At 43.6% G+C, this 18442-nt stretch overlaps 1 protein-coding gene across 1 annotated transcript in view; it reads right to left on the reverse strand.

The window, feature by feature from the left end:
• LOC111974350 (kalirin-like) overlaps positions 1 to 18442 on the reverse strand; it is a 334940-nt gene that overhangs the window by 41718 nt on the left and 274780 nt on the right. The window contains 2 exon segments of the mRNA XM_070447056.1: positions 54 to 194; positions 1385 to 1656. Coding sequence (XP_070303157.1) covers positions 54 to 194; positions 1385 to 1656 — 413 coding nt within the window.

Genomic DNA, 18442 nt, shown 5'->3' on the forward strand with positions numbered 1-18442 from the left:
GCTAGGGTAGAAGGGGTACTACGGTGTCAGAGAGAGAGGGTGTCGTGTCATACCTTCTCCTCTTGGGACGAAGGGTCCTTGATGATCTCCATGGGGGGRGGCAGGGGGGTGTGAGAGTCGTCCTCGGGCTCRTCCTCTCCTCCGCTCTGCATTCCAGAGGAGGACTTGGACAGGGGGCCCTCCTTTCTGCCCCTCTGTAGAGATAGAAAGGGTTGAGTCAGGGGGGGAGCAGGGGAAGTTAATGTGGGCCATTGTCCCGGGGTTCACTAGGGTGCCCTGCTCCACCACAGTGCCTCTCTGTCTCAGAATCACACTGGGAGCCACCCAGTAGGAAGTCACTTCAGGCCTGGGGGTGCGTCCCAAATGGCACCCTATTCCCTATTATAGTGCACTGCACAATTAGAGAGAATAGGGTGCCATTAGGGACGAGGCCCTAATCACAGTCCCACTGATCGGCGAGATCAAATCATGTGGGACACTTCTGTGACCATTCCTTTAGGCTTTTTTAAAAATCATGGGGCTTCGCTAGGAGTGAGAACAAGGAGTCTACTTTTCAAGGTTCTGTGAAATTATACTGTAGCTGTCTAATAACATATGGTGATTATGCATTTCTCTCACTTTTCTATCCTTCTGGGAGGCATCTAAAACATTTAGCAGAMGTTATAGTACAGCACAACATTGCGCTGCTATCCGTAAATTAAAATGGGAAGATATACACTAGTACACTGACTAAAATTGCTTGAAGGRTCCAATTTACACTGTGATGCCCATTGTTCATGACTTGTGATTAAACCAACCTATGCACCCTGTAGAATTGTCCCATGGTAATTGGGCTAGGATGTCATAAGAAAACAGCTCATACTGTATCCTTGGGAAACTGCTCCTCCCTACATGGGACGGTCAAGCGATTTTGAACGCTTTAGATAAGCAATCCTTGTAATGAACCTTTTCCTACAGGTTCAAGAGAAGTTCAGCAGTCGGATCTAGAGGAGAATCCCATTGGTTTGGATAACAATGGGTTAAACTGGTGTTACCGGAGCTGTACTTCTAAATTCGATCAATTCACTTAAAACTTTGTAAAACTAAKAGAGCCTGAAAGAAGCACAAGTCCACCATAAGCGGTCCCTGAAGAACCGTGATGGACATGTCCCTTAGAAACCAATCACTGTATGTACAGAGACGCGCTGGATGGAGAGAGTGGAAAGAGAGAGAGGAGGCTGAAGAGGACGCAGAAGAGACTGTGATTGTTACCTCGTCTGCGCTCTCGACCTGCGAGAGAGGTGGAAAGAGAGAGCGAGAGATGCTGTGGAGAGGAGAGAGATGGGGGAGGGAGAGAAAGAAAGCGAGAGAGATGCTGGTGGAGAGGAGTCAGGACACTCGTTACCTCGTCTACGCTCTCGCCGTGCAGGGCGCTCTCGGGCGGCCCCAGGTCGATGCTCTTGCGGCCGTCCCTCTTCTTGTGCTTGTTGGGTAACTTCTTGATGCTGCTGCCGTGGCTGAGGCGGCGCACAGGGCTGGTCAGCCACTTCTTCAGGGTGTTCCCCGAGCGCTTCGGTCCCGGAGAGCTTGAATGGATGGAGCTCTGGGATGCCTGGGGCTGCAGGCTGGCCACCGACTCGGTTTTCGCTCCTTCGGGCCCACTGACCGAGTAGTTCTCTGGAAGGAGACGAGACAAACAGCATTTTAGACTTCAGAATTKCACCGTGACAACATTCTGTCAAACACACACCTTTATAGTACKCAAATATACAGCATGAGCCTCTGAGTCACACACCAGCTCTCTCTCGTTGGCTTTGTGTGCGTCCCAAGTGGCATCCTATTCCCTARAGTGTACTACTTTTGACCAGAGCCCTATGGGCCCTGGCCAAAGTAGAGCACTACATAGGAAATAAGGTGCCGTGTTGGATACAGACTCTGTCCATACACAGTGCTAGCTTTCTGTACTAACTATCCCTTAGTTATCCCTTGCAGTCTGACGTCCACTAAGAAATACCAACCTTCCCAAAAGCATAGGGTGAACAGTACACAAGTCARTTGTTTATTAACATTGCCCAATGTAATACAGTGTAGAAATGCAGCCATGTGTATACCAACAATACTCAATGTAGCCTAATACTGTATAGGAATGCAAGTCACAGTGTGTGTTCAGCTCATTTCAAGCCTCGGTTTCAGAACACAACACACCTCCTTTTGACCATTGATATTATTTCTACAAACAGGGCCTGTGAGAAATGTTKTTTTTTTCCCAAGATATATTTCCAGTGTGTTAGCTGATAATTATGCACTTTTCTCCGTAAATATTTGATGCTCATGTTTGTTTTAAGCCAGTAAAAAGATAGTGGAATCGTTTACTGGACAGTTGCTTTTCTTACTTTTATGTTAATAAACTGCAGCTTGCTTCATAAATGGCTAAAAGGTGGACTGGTTTAGGCTATTACTAACTATTTAACCAAGTTGAAGACATACAGTGCCTTCGGAAAATACTCAACCCACTAGTATTTTTCCACGTMTTATTGCGTTACAAAGTCGGATTAAAATGGCTTCAATTGTTATTTATTGTCAACAATCTACACAAAATACTCTAATGTCAAAGGGGAAGAAAAATTCAGACATTTCTCAGAAATGTATCATTGCTAGACAGCCATTTTCAAGTCTTGCCATAGATTTCAAAGCCAATTTAAGTCAAAACTGTAACTAGACCACTCAGGAACATTCAATGTCATCTTGGTAAGCAACTCCAGTGTAGATTTGGCCTTGTGTTTTACGTTACTGTCCTGCTGAATGGTGAATTTGCCTTCCAGTGTCTGTTGGGAAGCAGACTGAACCAGGGTTTCTTCTAGGATTTTGCCTGTGCTTAGCTCTATTCCGTTTTTTTTTATCCCCAAAAACTCCCTAGTCCTTGCCGATGACAAGCATACCCATAACATGATGCAGCCACCACCACGCTTGAAAATATAGAGTGCTACTCAGTGATGTGCTGTGTTTGCCCCAAACATAATGCTTTGTATTCAGGACAAAAAGTACATTTCTTTGRCACATTCAAAAATCATGTGAACCACTATTATTGCACACAGGGTGTGTCCATGCAACTTATTATGTGATTTGTTCAGCACATTTTTACTCCTGAACTTATTTAGGTGTGCCATAACAAAGGGGTTGAATACTTATTCCCTCAAGACATTTKAGTTTTTCATTTTTTATTCATTTGTAATAATTTATCAAAACAAAATTCCAKTTTGACATAATGGGATATCTATCGTGTGTAGATTAGTGAGACCAAATCTCAATTGAATCGATTTAAAATTCAGGCAGAAACACAACAAAAAATGTGGAAAGAGTCAAGGGGTTGAACACTTTCTGAAGGAACTGTATGTGCTGTTGAATCCAGACTAGCTCTGGTCTACAGGGCGAGGACATTTGCCTCTGCACTCTGTTACAAAATTCCTCTGTGGAAGGATACATAGACCCAAAAGAGAGCAGAGGTCCTCACATAGATCCAGACTGGCGCCAGAGAGTGACTAGTGCAAAAGCTCCTGAATGATGTATGTCAAACTCCTCCCAGTCCACCACCATGCAGTCAAAAGCGAAGTACAGTAGGGTACACCATAACAAAACATTTAGCAACAGAACACAAAAAAAWTCATTTTCTCCCAAATGAACACAATCCTGAGGTATCGTCAGTATTACTAACTATAAAAGCAGAGAGAACATCCATCCACTGAGATAAAACATAGCTTGATACTAAAGGAAACATTTGGCCAAGCCATTGAGCAGAAAGGGGAGTTATGTTTGTGCTGTGAAGGCCGGCCAGGTCAACCAACACACAAGTCTGTCCATGCTGTTGAAAAGACCCAGGATGTTGTTATCAGCCAGATAGGGAGATGTGTGCTGCTCCAGTCAATCCTATTGAGGCAAACAAAAGAGGGAGAATAACACTTCTCGCGCCCGTGAGCAATTGAAGACCGGGTGCCATTTGGGACACATTCAGTGCCTTCAGAAAGTATTCAGACCCCTTGACTTTTTCCATATTTTGTTATATGACCTTGCTCACCTCCCTGACCAAGGCCCTTCTCCCTCGATTGCTCAGTTTGGCCGGGCGGCCAGCRGTAGGAAGAGTCTTGGTGGTTCCAAACTTCTTCCATTTAAGAATCATGGAGGCCACTGTGTTCTTGGGGACCTTCAATGCTGCAGAAATGTTTTGGTACCCTTCCCCAGATCTGTGCCTCGACACAATCCTGTCTCGGAGCTCTACGGACAATTCCTTCGACCTCATGGCTTGGTTTTTGCTCTGACATGCACTGTCAACTGTGGGACCTTATATAGACAGGTGTGTGCCTTTCCAAATCATGTCCAATCAATTGAATTTACCACAGGTGGACTCCAATCAAGTTGTATAAACATCTCAAGGATGATCAATGGAAACAGGATGCACCTGAGCTCAATTAAGTCTCATAGCAAAGGGTCTGAATACTAAAATTTCGATAAACGTGTTTTCGCTTTGTCATTATGYGGTATTGTGTGTAGATTCATGAGGATTTGTTTTATTTAATACATTTTAGAGTAAGGCTGTAACGTAAGACAATGTGGAAAAAGTCAACGGGTCTGAATACTTCCCGAATGCACTGTATTGACAGGAAATTGCAGAGTGGGATAGCGTAGCCTGTGTTGCTGCCGACTTGTTGCTTCTGTGCTAGGTGACTCATTATGGGGAAGTGAGCTTGTGGAGAATCATGTGGACAAAGCCTGTAGTTAGATATTATTAAGTAGATTAGCTCAGCAGCCCATAGGGGTATCACAGCCATATCATAGTCCCAGCCACAATCTCTCCCTGTGGGGACAGTCAACAACAGGGCCGAAAGAGAGAGAGAGAGGGGGAGAGAGAGGAGGAGAGAGAAAGAAGGGCAGTCTGAAGGAATAGGCCTTTTAAAGGGATAGTTCGGGGCTTTGGCAATGAGACCATTTATCTACATCCCCAGAGTCAGATGAACTCGTAGATAACATTTTTATGTATCTGCGTCCAGTATGAAGGAAGTTAGTGGTCGGTTTGCAAGCCAATGCTAACTAGCTTAGCACAAAGACTGAAAGTCTTTGGGTACAGCAAGCATACTACCTCTTAACTTTTTATAATAAAAAAAAAAACTCTGCATTGTTGGCAAAGTACCCGTAAGTAAGCATTTCACTGTTGGTTCCGAAGAATTTGACTTGGCATCCAAAAGTTCACCTGACTCTGGGAAAGCACAGTTGATAAAGGGCATTCATTTACCAAAATCCTGAAATATCCCTTTAACTGAGGTGACCCACAGCCCCTCCTCTCCATGTGGAGTCAACTGATGAAATGGCTCTTTGATAACATGAACACTGAACACTTTTCATGAACACTTTTCAGACAGGCTTTCTCCATGGGCCTTTGTCAGAGAGAGAGAGAGAGAGAGAGAGAGAGAGAGAGAGAGAGAGAGAGAGAGAGAGAGAGAGCACTCCAACACTTGGCTGCATGGGACACGTGTGTACACTTACAGCTATGACCTGCATAGCTGCTGTGGAGCATAGTGCTCCAGGCTAGGCCTCCTCTGTTCAATAACCGCCAACAATGAGGATTTCTACTCCACTTCAAAGATATTTGGGCTGCTTCCCAAATGGCAGCCTAATTCCCTACATAGTAAATGGCAGCATAGTCCCTATATAGTGCACTACTTTAGACCAGAGCCCAGGTCAAAAGTAGTAGACTATGTAGGGAATAGGGTGCCATTTGAGACACAGATTTGGTAACATTCGCTGCAGGCTTYTCTGTGGTAACAATCTCACTGTGACTGGACAGTGGCTTGTTGAGCTGGCCTTGTGACGCCACACATGATTGCCTGCTTGAAAAGCACTTCGGAGAGCAGTGCGTAACACTGAGGCTTGCTGACGACAGCAGGCGCTCTCATGGGCACGTGCTACAAAAATAGTGGCTCTCTTGGCCGGCCAATAGGCCCTGCTCTTTGTACACGGGGGCGGTGTCCCAAAAGGCACCCCTATTCTCCTTTACAGAGCAATACTTTTGACCAGGGACCATACGGAAGATCACAGGGCTCTGATCAAAAGTGGTGCACCATAAAGGGAATAGGGTGCCATTTGGGACACAGSCTTGGTATCACACTCTTATGCGCCTTCATTTCCCACCTCGAACGCTTAATGGCCGCACTAAGAGAGAGATATTCTCATTCCTCACTCCTTCCTGTCTCACTGCTACCTAGTGCTTTRGAAGAATCAGCACTTTCTATCACACACCTTTTGTTTTCACTAGAAAAAGGCCACTAAGAATAATCCCTTCTTACCACAAAGAGGTTATATTATTTCCAACCCTATATAAATATTGGGCAACGAGATATTGGAGTTYAACAGTCATCAGGGTTATATTATGTTGATAAAACAGGACTCCTCAACATGAAATCAAAAGGTTTGTAGATGTTTCTTTGACCTGCTCTGATGGTGAATTTAGTTTAAGACCCATCAAAATGTTTTGTTATAACTATATTTTTTGGATGGTTTTTATGCTTTGGGACCACTGCTCCAGTTAAACTGTCTGCCTGTTTAAAATGCTTGTGTGAGGTATTATCYCACAGAGGAAACAGAGTATCATATTTCTGTGTCACCGACAGTGATTAAGTTATGTGCTATAGAGCCAGTCTCACACAATGGCAACCTGTGGAATGACCTTGAGAGTCGCTCCATGTCATTTCAGCAAGCCATGACACCCACCGTCTCAGTTTGTTCTGTAATCCTTTCTGTAGTTAGAAYCAGATAAGATTAGCATTCCTGKAACATTATTTTGTTGAAATATAATTTGATCTCTGAGAAATGAATGATAATGCATTGCACCCAAATTGGCCATTTTAATTTATAGGATTCATAGAATATTCAATAAATAGTGCCCGACATCCGATTTGGACCAAACATTTTTCTAACAATGAGCAAGACATGAGGAATCAAAAGAAATTGACAAAAGCCCCCCACCGACCCCCCACCCCACCCTAACAATGAGTATACAGTATCAGTTCTCTATGTCTGACAAGTACTATGGAGCTGCAGCTCTSAGTATTGTTTCTTAAGCCCATGTAATGTCAGAGAATTTGGTGATGTTTTTTTCCCGCTGTTCAGAGAAATTAGTAATTGAAATTGTTAGGTTTGGCCCATCCTATATCCTGATATTACCAGGCTCTGACCACTAGATGGTGCTGTTCCTACTATGAAGTGATTTTTTMGMGGGGGAACCCCCAACATTAAASGCATAGTTCACCCAAATTACAAAATMACATATTGGTTTCCTTATTTATGGACAGGGTATGACAGCAACCCATGCTTTGGTTTTGTTTACTTGGCCACTGTTTCAAATGCTAACTTTTTAGCATTAGTGGCACAAATCCAATGCAAGTCAATGGTACATATATTAGCATTTTGGTGCTTCATACCCAAATGATCTATAAGTAACATCATTGAGGTACAAAATACATTTTTAGATACTTCASGATGATTTGGACATGAAGTGTGAAATATAGGTACCATTGACTTGCATTGGATTTGTGCCACAAATGCTAATAAGTTAGTATTTGAAACAGTGGACAACAAAGCCAACGCATGTATTGCTGTCATACCCTGTCCATAGAGTGCTTACAGGGTAAMGAAACCAACATGTCATTTTGTAATTTGTGTGAACTATCCCTTTAACATTYAGAGGAGGGGGAGTTTAAAAAATAAATAACCTGGAKCAGCACCATCTAGTGGTCAGAACCTGGTAATAGCAGGATYTAGGATGGTACAATTTCAATGACAAATTTCTCTGAACAGGGGAAAATACTTTACCAAATTCACTGGTAATACATTACATAGCATGAAGAAACAATACTCTAAGCCGCAGCTCCATACTACGTCAGACATAGGGAACTGATACTATATACTCGTTGTTGGGGTGGGATTGGTGTGGGGTTAAAAAAAAAAAAGCCTATTTGGGTGCAATCATTTAGCTTCATTGCGCAGTTATCAAATTATATTACAACAAAATAATGTCACATGAATGCTAATCTTAAATGTTTCCAACAGAAACAATTTCAGAATCATCAGAGATTGTGGGTGTCAAAATCCTCTTTCTTGTGCTTTTTGAGGTGGAACGACCCTCGAGTCAATTAACTAGTCTCAGCTTCAGAATGCACAAAAGAGAAAAAGCAGAGAGATAACCATTTTCCCAACAATAGCCAGAAATGTTTTCTCCACCGGCATGCTGTATCACAAAGACTTGAAGTAATTTCTAATTGAGCCAGGGTTGACAATAAACTGGGGAAAACATGGACACATGTACTGGAGCAGGCCGGCAGCTGGAACATGTGAGCGGTAAAAATGCCTGAGATGTTTTCTGTMGAGGATCTACGGTCCCCTAGCAACCCGCTTGAGTGTGAAGCAGGCAGGCAGGCCAGTCTTCACCTCAGTGCACAGGGCTGGAGGGGCATGGAGGAGAAAGTGGTGGTGGAAGAGGAGGAGAGAACCTCAGGGGCAGTATGTATCCAATGTCTGATTTAGGATCAGTTTAGCCTTTTAGATCACAATGAATAAGATTACATGGACTGGAGGGAGCTGATCCTAGATCAGCACTCCGAATGAAGCACTTGATACATACTGCCCCAGGGTTCTTGTCACCCTCTCAGGGGCTCCATTGCTTCTGGCCACAACTCAACAACACAGCCTTCAGGCTGCTATCACTCTCATTACACCTAATTCCCCATTCTCACCGCACATCAGAACAACGGCTGCAAGTGGGCTGCTCTAGTCTACACACAATCTCCTCCATGACAGCCTCATGTCTGTTTTCTAATAGTTTTTTTTTTAAGTGACTACCTGTCCTGATATGTGGTGTCAAATATGCAGTAACACAGGTTCTTGGTACAGTATGCCCACATTTAAAGACGTGTACAGTATGGAATGTCCCACAGGTGGACGTATTCATTAATATACATTAATTAAATTGAAGAGCATCTCTGGGGCTATGAGCAGTGTCTGTTCAGGAAAGAGTTGAATTAGCCTGAGAATCCTCTACAGCTTTAGTCACCATGCGGCTAATTATCCAAGTACAACTGTTCACGGAACATTCCCGCAACTTGCATGTGTTATTTTACTTGCCACAACCGCATCTTATCTTCTGGAAACTTAATCCCAAATGGCCTTTTAAAAGGCTAAACTGATGGCACTCTATTGCCTATGTGGTGCACTACTTTTGACCAGGGCCCATAGGGCTGTCTTCAATAGTAGGGCACTACATAGGGTGCCAATTAGGACGTATCCTGTGACTGAGATGCCCTGTCAGCAATGGAATAAATCAGCAGAGACTTGTTATCAGTRGTTTCTCRMTGAGGTATTTTTTGTGTCTACTCCTTGARTATTCTTCTTCACTTGTCATGTCATCTGACTTCCAGTAAACAGTAAGTTGAATTCCTTGCTTCAGTGAAACTGAAGGTCTTGCTTTTCCTGACCGGGTGTTACGGGTACTACACRAGAGTTATGGTATTTCTATTCACAGACAGGTTTCATTTCCTCATCAGTCCATCAATGTCATGCACTTTGTGGCATTCTTATATTGTGGAACYCTCACATTCATAATGGCACCCTATTTCCTATGTAGTGCGCTACTTTTGACCAGGACCTATAGGGCTGTCTTCAATCGTAGGACACTACATAGGGTGCCAATTGGAACATAACCTGAGACTGAGATGCCCTMTCAGCAATGGAATAAATCAGCAGAAACTTGTTATCAGTTGTTTCTCTGTGAGGTATTTTTTGTGTCTACTCCTTGACTATTCTTCTTCACTTGTCATGTCATCTACTGGAAGTCAAACAGAGWGTTGAATTCCTTGCTTCAGTGAAACTGAAGGTCCTGCTTTTCCTGACCGGGTGTTACGGGRACTACACCAGAGTTCTGGTATTTCTATTCACAGACAGGTTTCATTTCCTCATCAGTCCATCAATGTCARGCACTTTGTGGCATTCTTATATTGTGGAACACTCACATTCCACGCATAGCCGAAGAGTTTTCAAATCTCTCTACTAGCTACCTCCTAAGTGTGGGTTACATGACCAGCATGTCAGTGTCCATTTGCTGAACGAGCAAAAGGTGAATCCCTAAAGGATGTAAAAACAACAACAAGAGCAGTAATAACCCAGACATTGGATGCAAAGAGGAAAACATTCCTGTTAGTTAACTCGCAGGGCAACAATTAAAGGAGGGAGCCATCCCATCCACATTCAGACAGCCCTCCCTAACGTTCCTCRTAAGAGTCATCTTCAAAGAAACTTGTTGTAATGCTTCACATGAAAGAAGATTTGTGGCTAATTTGGTCTTCAAAGACACCAGCGCTGTTACGATCTACCCTKAAAAATAATCTAGGTTAGAGAGTTGAAAAATATGACTTCCACATATATTATCCCACATTCTTGAGAGACATACCATAACAGAAATGTTGAAAATGAAAATCCATGACATTTGTAAGACTTATTAACGAACACCTCACATGTTACGCAATTCTTAGTAACGTGTTCAATGTTTATGAATGGGAGCTTACTGTGCTGTTCCAGAAAATAACGTATTGTTGACACAGCTTCATCCCCATCCCTCTGAATCTCTGCATCCTCTTGCATGGAGACAGCATAATGATACAACAGCATATAATAGCTGTTGGCGCCAGTGCAGCTCTCATTGAGTGTTCATCATTGCAGCAGCTATCTCTCTTTTTGTTCACAGCCCAGAGATGCTGCCGGAGTTAATATATAATGAGTGAGTACTTAAGGTCACGTTAGTGCTCAGCAGAGAGGCACATTGCCTCTGTCCACTCCACAGCAGCAAGCCTTAAAACATCAGCAGACAAGTAAACACTAGAGAAATGCAAATACAATATTAAAACGGGAGAGATTTTTCAGGCTGTCAGCCAGCTACTATGAAGGATGTGAAGTCAGACACAAGCTTTCTCTCACAAATGTTTGAGTGAGTAGCTCCGGTCACATTAAAAAGCGTGAAGAGACAAACTTTGCCTCTGCACACTCTACACAGCAAGAAGACACCAAGCCTTAGTGAAAAATMACAGCAAAGGAAAAGAAAGGGAATAGACGGGGAAGAAAGATTCCTGTTTGAACGCGAGTGATAGAGTGCTGCGTTGTCCCACTAAGATTCTACACAATAAATCCCTAAAACATCCGCAAACAAGTAAACACTGGCAAGGTAATGCCATGCAATATTAATCAGGAGAGACGTCTAATAGTGTCCAGCTACAGTACGGAAAGTCAGATACAAGCATTCTCTCACAAATGTTGGTAGCAAATACAAATGGTAAGTAACATCCCTGACTGATGTCCAGATAAAATAATTGCTTAACACTATTCAGGATCTCCATTCTAAACCATGGACTTGTGGCAGGAGCCCGAAAACACACATAGGGCTCCTGTCAGGGTTACGATTGGAGAACAGATTCTGATAGGTTTGTGTTTTCTCACAGCTGAGCTTCTCACGGAAAGATCTTCCATATTGTTAAGCTATGCTTTTATCTGTACATCAGTCAGGGATGTTACTTACCTTTTGAGTTGTACTTCAGTCAGTAGTAAAGGTACGCACCTGTCACTTTGTAACCGCAYCAGCAACACTTAGCAACAATCCAACCACAACAGGAACAACAATGCCTCCCTTTTTTCATCCTGGCCAGCTAAAGGAAGCTCATGGCTCCGGGAGACGAATGATAGGGAGAGAGATGCAACATGCACCCTTACTGCAGTCCAGTCAACCAGCCACTAGCTGCTTCAAGTTCAGCCTGTTCCACTTGCCTCCACTGAGGGGAGGGACGGACAGGGAGGGAGGGAGGAGGGAACAGGGCAGGCGCACCCTACACTCCCAGGCACTCACTCACTACCTCTGATTCACAGGGAGCAGCTTGGGTTAGAGTGAAAAGGTTAACGTAATAGGCCACATTGACAAAGGCACCACTAGCCCTATATGTATGGTACTAGCAAACATAAAGACAACACTCAGCTTGTTTATATACTCAACCTTAAAAAGGTCCAATGCAACCGTTTTATCTCAATAMCAAATCATTTCTGGGTCGAAATGAAATACCTTACTGTGATTGTTTTCAATTAAAATGGTCAAAAAACAAACAAAAATAGCTTCTTKGCAAAGGACAATTTCTCAAACAAGAATTTTGCTAGGACTGTCTGGGAGGGATCTATGTGGGCAGGGGAAAACTGAAAATGAGCTCTTATTGGCAGAGAGTTTGGAACGCCCCTTCTTATTGGTGAATGTCATCAGGCAGGCCAAAACTCCATCCCACCAAAACAGGCTGACATTTCAGGCGGTCTTTTCAAACAGCCCTTGCACTAAAAGAGCATTAACATAATTTAAACAATTTCACAGTATTATTTCAACCTCATACTAGAGTGGAAATCTACACTACCGGTCAAACGTTTTAGAACACCTACTCATTCAAGGCTTTTTCTTTATTTTTACTATTTTCTACATTGTAGAACAATAGCGAAGACATCGAAACAACACACATGGAATCATGTAGTAACCAAAAAAAGTGTTAAACAAATCAAAATATATTTTATTTGCGATTCTTCAAATAGCCCCCCTTTGCCTTGATGACAGCTTTGCAKACTCTGATGTCGCAAKTATTATTCTAAAATGTAGAAAATAGTACAAATAAAGGAAAAACCTTGAATGAGTAGGTGTTCTAAAACTTTGGACTGGTAGTGTATATAAAACACAGTACAATCAAGTTTTTGACTGCACTGTGCCTTTAACTGCGCTCAGTCTACCAGTAGTTAAAATAGGCGTCATGGGTGGGAATGGCTGTCAAATGTCATGTCATTCTTGACAATCAGATATGAGCACCAAAATTATTACTTCTTATGCTACTGAGGAAAGACAGCCAGGTTTCATTATGTTAATTGCCATGTTACGCCCTGAAAATAAGTCCTTTCCCGCTACGCCCTCTCTAAGTCTCCAAGTAACYCTTCTGAAAAAGCTTATGTGAGAAGCACCTTGTGTGTATCAAATCCTATAGAGGATAAATAAGGACAGATTGTGGTGCTGTACTGAGAACTAGGACACTGCAGGTAAGGAGCTGTGTGATTGTTATGGAGCATATCTGGGCTATGTGGCTGTCGGGGACACAGAAAGACAGAGCAGTGCTTCAGGGAAGGCACAGACTGAGCCCCACACAGCCAGATGGAGTACAGGAAGGCCAAGGGCGTTTCAAGATGAACAGGTAGAACTGGTACTAGAGCAGTGAAGAAATGGACCACCAAATGGGACATTTTCAAGGAAGACAATATCAACATAAACTCAGCAAAAAACTAAACGTCCTATCACTGTCAACTGCATTTATTTTCAGCAAACATAACAAGATTCAACTGAGACATAAACTGAACAAGTTCCACAGACATGTGACTAACAGAAATTGAATAATGTGTCCCTGAACAAAGGGGGGGGGGGTCAAAATCAAAAGTAACAGTCAGTATCTGGTGTGGCCACCAGCTGCATTAAGTACTGCAGTGCATCTCCTCATCATTGACTGCACCAGATTTGCCATTTCTCACTGTGAGATGTTACCCCACTCTTCCACCAAGGCACCTGCAAGTTCCCGGACATTTCTAGGGGGAATAGCCCTAGTCCTCACCCTCCGATCCAACAGGTCCCAGACGTCCTCATGGGATGAGATCTGGCTCTTCGCTGGCCATGGCAGAACACTGACATTACTGTCTTGCAGGAAATCACGCACAGAAGAGCAGTATGGCTGGTGGCATTGTCATGCTGGAGGGTCATGTCAGGATGAGCCTGCAGGAAGGGTACCACATGAGGGAAGAGGTTGTCTTCTCTGTAACGCACAGCGGTGAGATTGCCTACAGTGACAACAAGCTCAGTCCGATGATGTAACACACTGTGACCAGACGGACCCTCCACCTCCAAATCGATCCCGCTCCAGAGTACAGGCCTCGGTGTAATGCTCATTCCTTTGACGATAAACGCAAATCCGACCATCACTCTGGTGAGACAAAACCGCGAGTCGTCGGTGAAGAGCACTTTTTTCCAGTCCTGTCTGGACCAGGGACGGTGGGTTTGTGCCATAGGCGACGTTGTTGCCGGTGATGTCTGGTGAGGACTGCCTTACAACAGCCTACAAGCCCTCAGTCCAGCCTCTCTCAGCCTATTGCGGACAGTCTGAGCACTGATGGAGCGATTGTGCGTTTCTGGGGTAACCCGGGCAGTTGTTGTTGCCATCAAGTACCTGTCCCCAGGTGTGATGTACGGATGTACCGATCCTGTGCAGGTGTTGTTACACACGGTCTGCCACTGCGAGGACGATCAGCTGTCGTCCTGCTCCCTGTAGTGCTGTCTTAAGTGTCTCACAGTACGGACATTGTAATTTATTGCCCTGGCCACATCTGCATGCCTCATGCCTCCTTGAAGCATGCCTAAGGCACGTTCACGCAGATGAGCAGGGACCCCGAGCATATTTCTTTTGGTGTTTTTCCAGAGTCAGTAGAAAGGCCTCTTTAGTGTCCTAAATTTTCATAACTGTGACCTTAATTGCCTACCGTCTGTAAGCTGTTAGTGTCTTATTAACGACCGTTCCACAGGTGCATGTTCATTAATTGTTTATGGTTCACCGAACAAGCATGGGAAACAGTGTTTAAACCCTTTACAATGAAGATCTGTGAAGTTATTTGGATTTTTACGAATTATCTTTGAAAGACAGGGTCCTGGAAAAGGGACTTCTTTTTTTTGCTGAGTTTACCTGACTACACAGGCAGGGTAACATCTTACATTGGTGTCTGTGGGGAAAACTGCATTCCAATCTTTTGTCACATTCAACAACAAAAAACCCTGGCTCAATGCAGAGCTGAGAGGCCTACGCTCTGCCAAGGAAGAGGCACATAGGATTGGCAACATGTACCATTAGAGAGTWGTGAAAGAATCTGAATAAGGGGATTAAAGCCGCCAAAGGACCATACAAGGAGAGGCTAGAACAACAACTCTCCACTAACGACTGCTCGTCTGTCTGGAGGAGTCTTCAGAAGATCACAAATTACAAACAAAAGAACCCCTATGCATCAGGTGATCCCCTTCTACCTAACCAGCTCAACAAGTTTTACTGCTGCTTTGCAGCACAAAGGACCGTCAGCCATCAAGCCGTGGCTTGCCGTGAGTCTGAGCTGCAGGGCCAGTCGGGCCCTGGTAAGGACATCATCCGGAATGTCAATCTGCCTCCTGCCCACTCCTCTCCTGATCCTGTTGGGGGCGATGTTGAGAGGGAACTTGTCACTGAGCTGACCGGGTCCTTMCCTGTCCCTGTCCTAGGCCCTGTCCATACAGGGGAATCTGAAAGGCCTGTGAGTGCATCTGCGCTTGGCGTGAAGGCGGCGCTACAGCAAAAGGGTCTGGATATGCCCCAGGTGGGAAATGTTTCCCCAACCATTGCTCTTGTGCCCTTGGACTGCACAGAGAGTGGTGTAAAGCTGACCCAAGTCAAGAGTCAGTCTGCTGCTGACAGTTCTACCCAAATCCAACTGACTCCCGTCTGACCATAGCTGACTTCTACTTCTAGTTGAGACAATATCTCTTTTTTAAGGTACCTATGAACTGAAAAGTTGGTCCTTGAAAAGGCGGTGGTGAACTGTGTTTAGACCTACTCATATGCACCTGAGAAATGGCGCAAACTGAGATTTTCACAAATGTATTGAAAATGAAATACAGAAATATCTKATTTACGTAAGTATTCACACGCAGTCAATACTTTTTAGAAGTACCTTTGGCAGTGATTACAGCTGCGAGTCTTTCTGGGTAAGTCTCTAAAAGCTTTGCACACCTGTCAAATTGGTTGTTGATTATTGCTAGATAGCCATTCTCAGGTCTTGCCATAGATTTTCAAGCCGATTTAAGTCAAAACTGTAACCAGGCCACTCAGGAACATTCAATGTCATCTTGGTAAGCAACTCCAGTGCATTCAAAAAGTATTCAGACCCCTTCACCTTTTGTTACGTTACAGCCTTATTTTAAAATGTATTAAATTATTTATCATCAATCTAGACACAATACCTCATAATGATAAAGCAAAAACAGGCTTTTAGACATTTGGTAAAAACTGAAATATCACATTTACATAAGTATTTAGACCCTTTACTCAGTACTTTGTTCAAGCACCTTTGGCAGCGATTACAGCGTCGAGTCTTCTTGGGTWTGACGGMACAAGCTTGGCACACCTGTATTTAGGGAATTTCTCCAATTATTCTCTGCAGATCCTCTCAAGCTCTGTCAGGTTGGATGGGGAGTGTCGCTGCACAGCTATTTTCAGGTCTCTCAGAGATGTTRGATCTGGTTCAAGTCTGGGCTCTYGCTGGGCCACTCAAGGACATTCAGAGTCTTGTCCCGAAGCCARTCCTGCGTTGTCTTGGCTGTCTTGTCAGGTCYTTGTCCTGTTGGAAGYTGAACCTTCACCCAAGTCTGAGGTRCTGATTGCTCTGGAGCAGCTTTTCATCAAGGATCTCGCTGTACTTTGCTCTGTTCATCTTTCCCTTGATCGTGACTAGTCTCCCAGTTCCTGCCACTGAAAAACATCCCCACAGCATGATGCTGACACCACCATGCTTCACCGTAGGGATGGTACTGGTCAGGTGATGAGCAGTGCCTTGTTTCCTCCAGACGTGACGCTTGGKATTCAGGCCAAAGAGTTCAATCTTGGTTTCATCAGACCAGAMAATCTTGTTTCTCAATGTCTGAGAGTCCTTTAGGGGCCTTTTGGCAAACTCCAAGCGGGCTTTCATGTGCCTTTTACTGATGAGTGGCTTCCAGCTGGCCACTACCATAAAGGCCTGACTGGTGGAGTGCTGCTGAGATGGTTGTCCTTCTGGAAGGTTCTCCCATATCCACAGAGGAACTCTGGAGCTCTGTCACGGTGACCATTGGGTTCTTGGTCACCTCCCTGACCAAGGCTTTGGGTTTTAGGTTATTGTCCTGCTAAAATGTAAATTGTCTCCAAGTGTCTGTTGGAAAGCACACTGAACCAGTGTGCTTAGCTYTATTCCATTTATTTGGATCCTAAAAAACTCCCTAGTCTTTGCCGATAACAAGCATATCCATAACATGATGTAGCCACCACCATGCTTGAAAATATTAAGAGTGGTACACAGTGAGTGTTGATTGGCAAACAGGATGCATGTTTTGGAATATTTTTTATTCCTTCTTTTTACTATAGTTTAGGTTAGAATTGTGGAATAACTACTACAATATTGTTTATCCAGTTCTCCTATCACAGCCATTAAACTCTGTAACCGTTTAAAGTCACCATTGGCAGTTTCCTTCCTTCCCAGCAACTGAGTTAGGAAGGACAGCTGTATCTTTGTAGTGACTGGGTATATTGATAAACCATTCAAAGTGTAATTAAAAGCTTTACCATGCTCAAGGGGATATTCAATGTCAGCTTTTTCGACCAATAGTTGTCRTTCTTTTGGAGGCATTGGCAAATCTCCCTGGTCTTTGACTGAGGGACCTTACAGATAATTGAAGTTGTGGGGTACAGAGATGAGGTAGTCATTCAAAATGTTGCACACAGAGCTAGTGCAACTTACTATGTGACTTGCAAAGCACATTTTTACCCCTGAACTTATTTAGGCTTGCATAACAAAGGGATTGAATACTTATTGACTCAAGACATTTTAGCTTTTAATTGAAAATTAATTTGTAAAAAATTCAAAAAACATAATTCCATTTTGACGTTATGGGGTATTGTGTGTAGGCCAGTGACACACAATCTCAATTTAATCTCAATTTAAGTAGCGTTCACCACAAACAAATTCCTTGCTTCATTTCACTTTGCCTTTAACTTCTTATGGCTGCAGGGGCAGTATTGAGTAGCTTGGATGAAAGGTGCACAGAGGTGCCCAGAGTAAACGGCCTGCTCCTCAGTCATAGTTGCTAATATATGCATATTATTATTGGATAGAAAACAATCTGAAGTTTCTAAAACGGTTTGAATTATGTCTGTGAGTAGAACAGAACTCATATGGCAGGCAAAAACCTGAGAAAAAATCCAAACAGGAAGTGGAAATTCTGAGGCTGGTCGATTTTCAACCAAAGTCCCATTGAATGCACAGCGAGATATGGATGAGTTTGCACTTCCTAGGGCTTCCACTAGATGTCAACAGTCTGTAGAACCTTGTCTGATGCCTCTACTGTGAAAGGGGCCGAATGAGAGGGGAATTAGTCAGGTCTGCCATGACCTGACCATTCTTTGACCATGCACGTTCACATGAGAGGGAGCTCTGTTCCATCGCTCATCTGAAGTCAATGTAATTCTCCGGTTGGAACGTTATTCAAGATTTATGTTAAAAATATTCTAAAGATTGATTCAATACATTGTTTGACATGTTTCTATGG

Source organism: Salvelinus sp. IW2-2015, linkage group LG2, assembly GCF_002910315.2.
Source record: "Salvelinus sp. IW2-2015 linkage group LG2, ASM291031v2, whole genome shotgun sequence".
NCBI classification, from domain to species: domain Eukaryota; kingdom Metazoa; phylum Chordata; class Actinopteri; order Salmoniformes; family Salmonidae; genus Salvelinus; species Salvelinus sp. IW2-2015.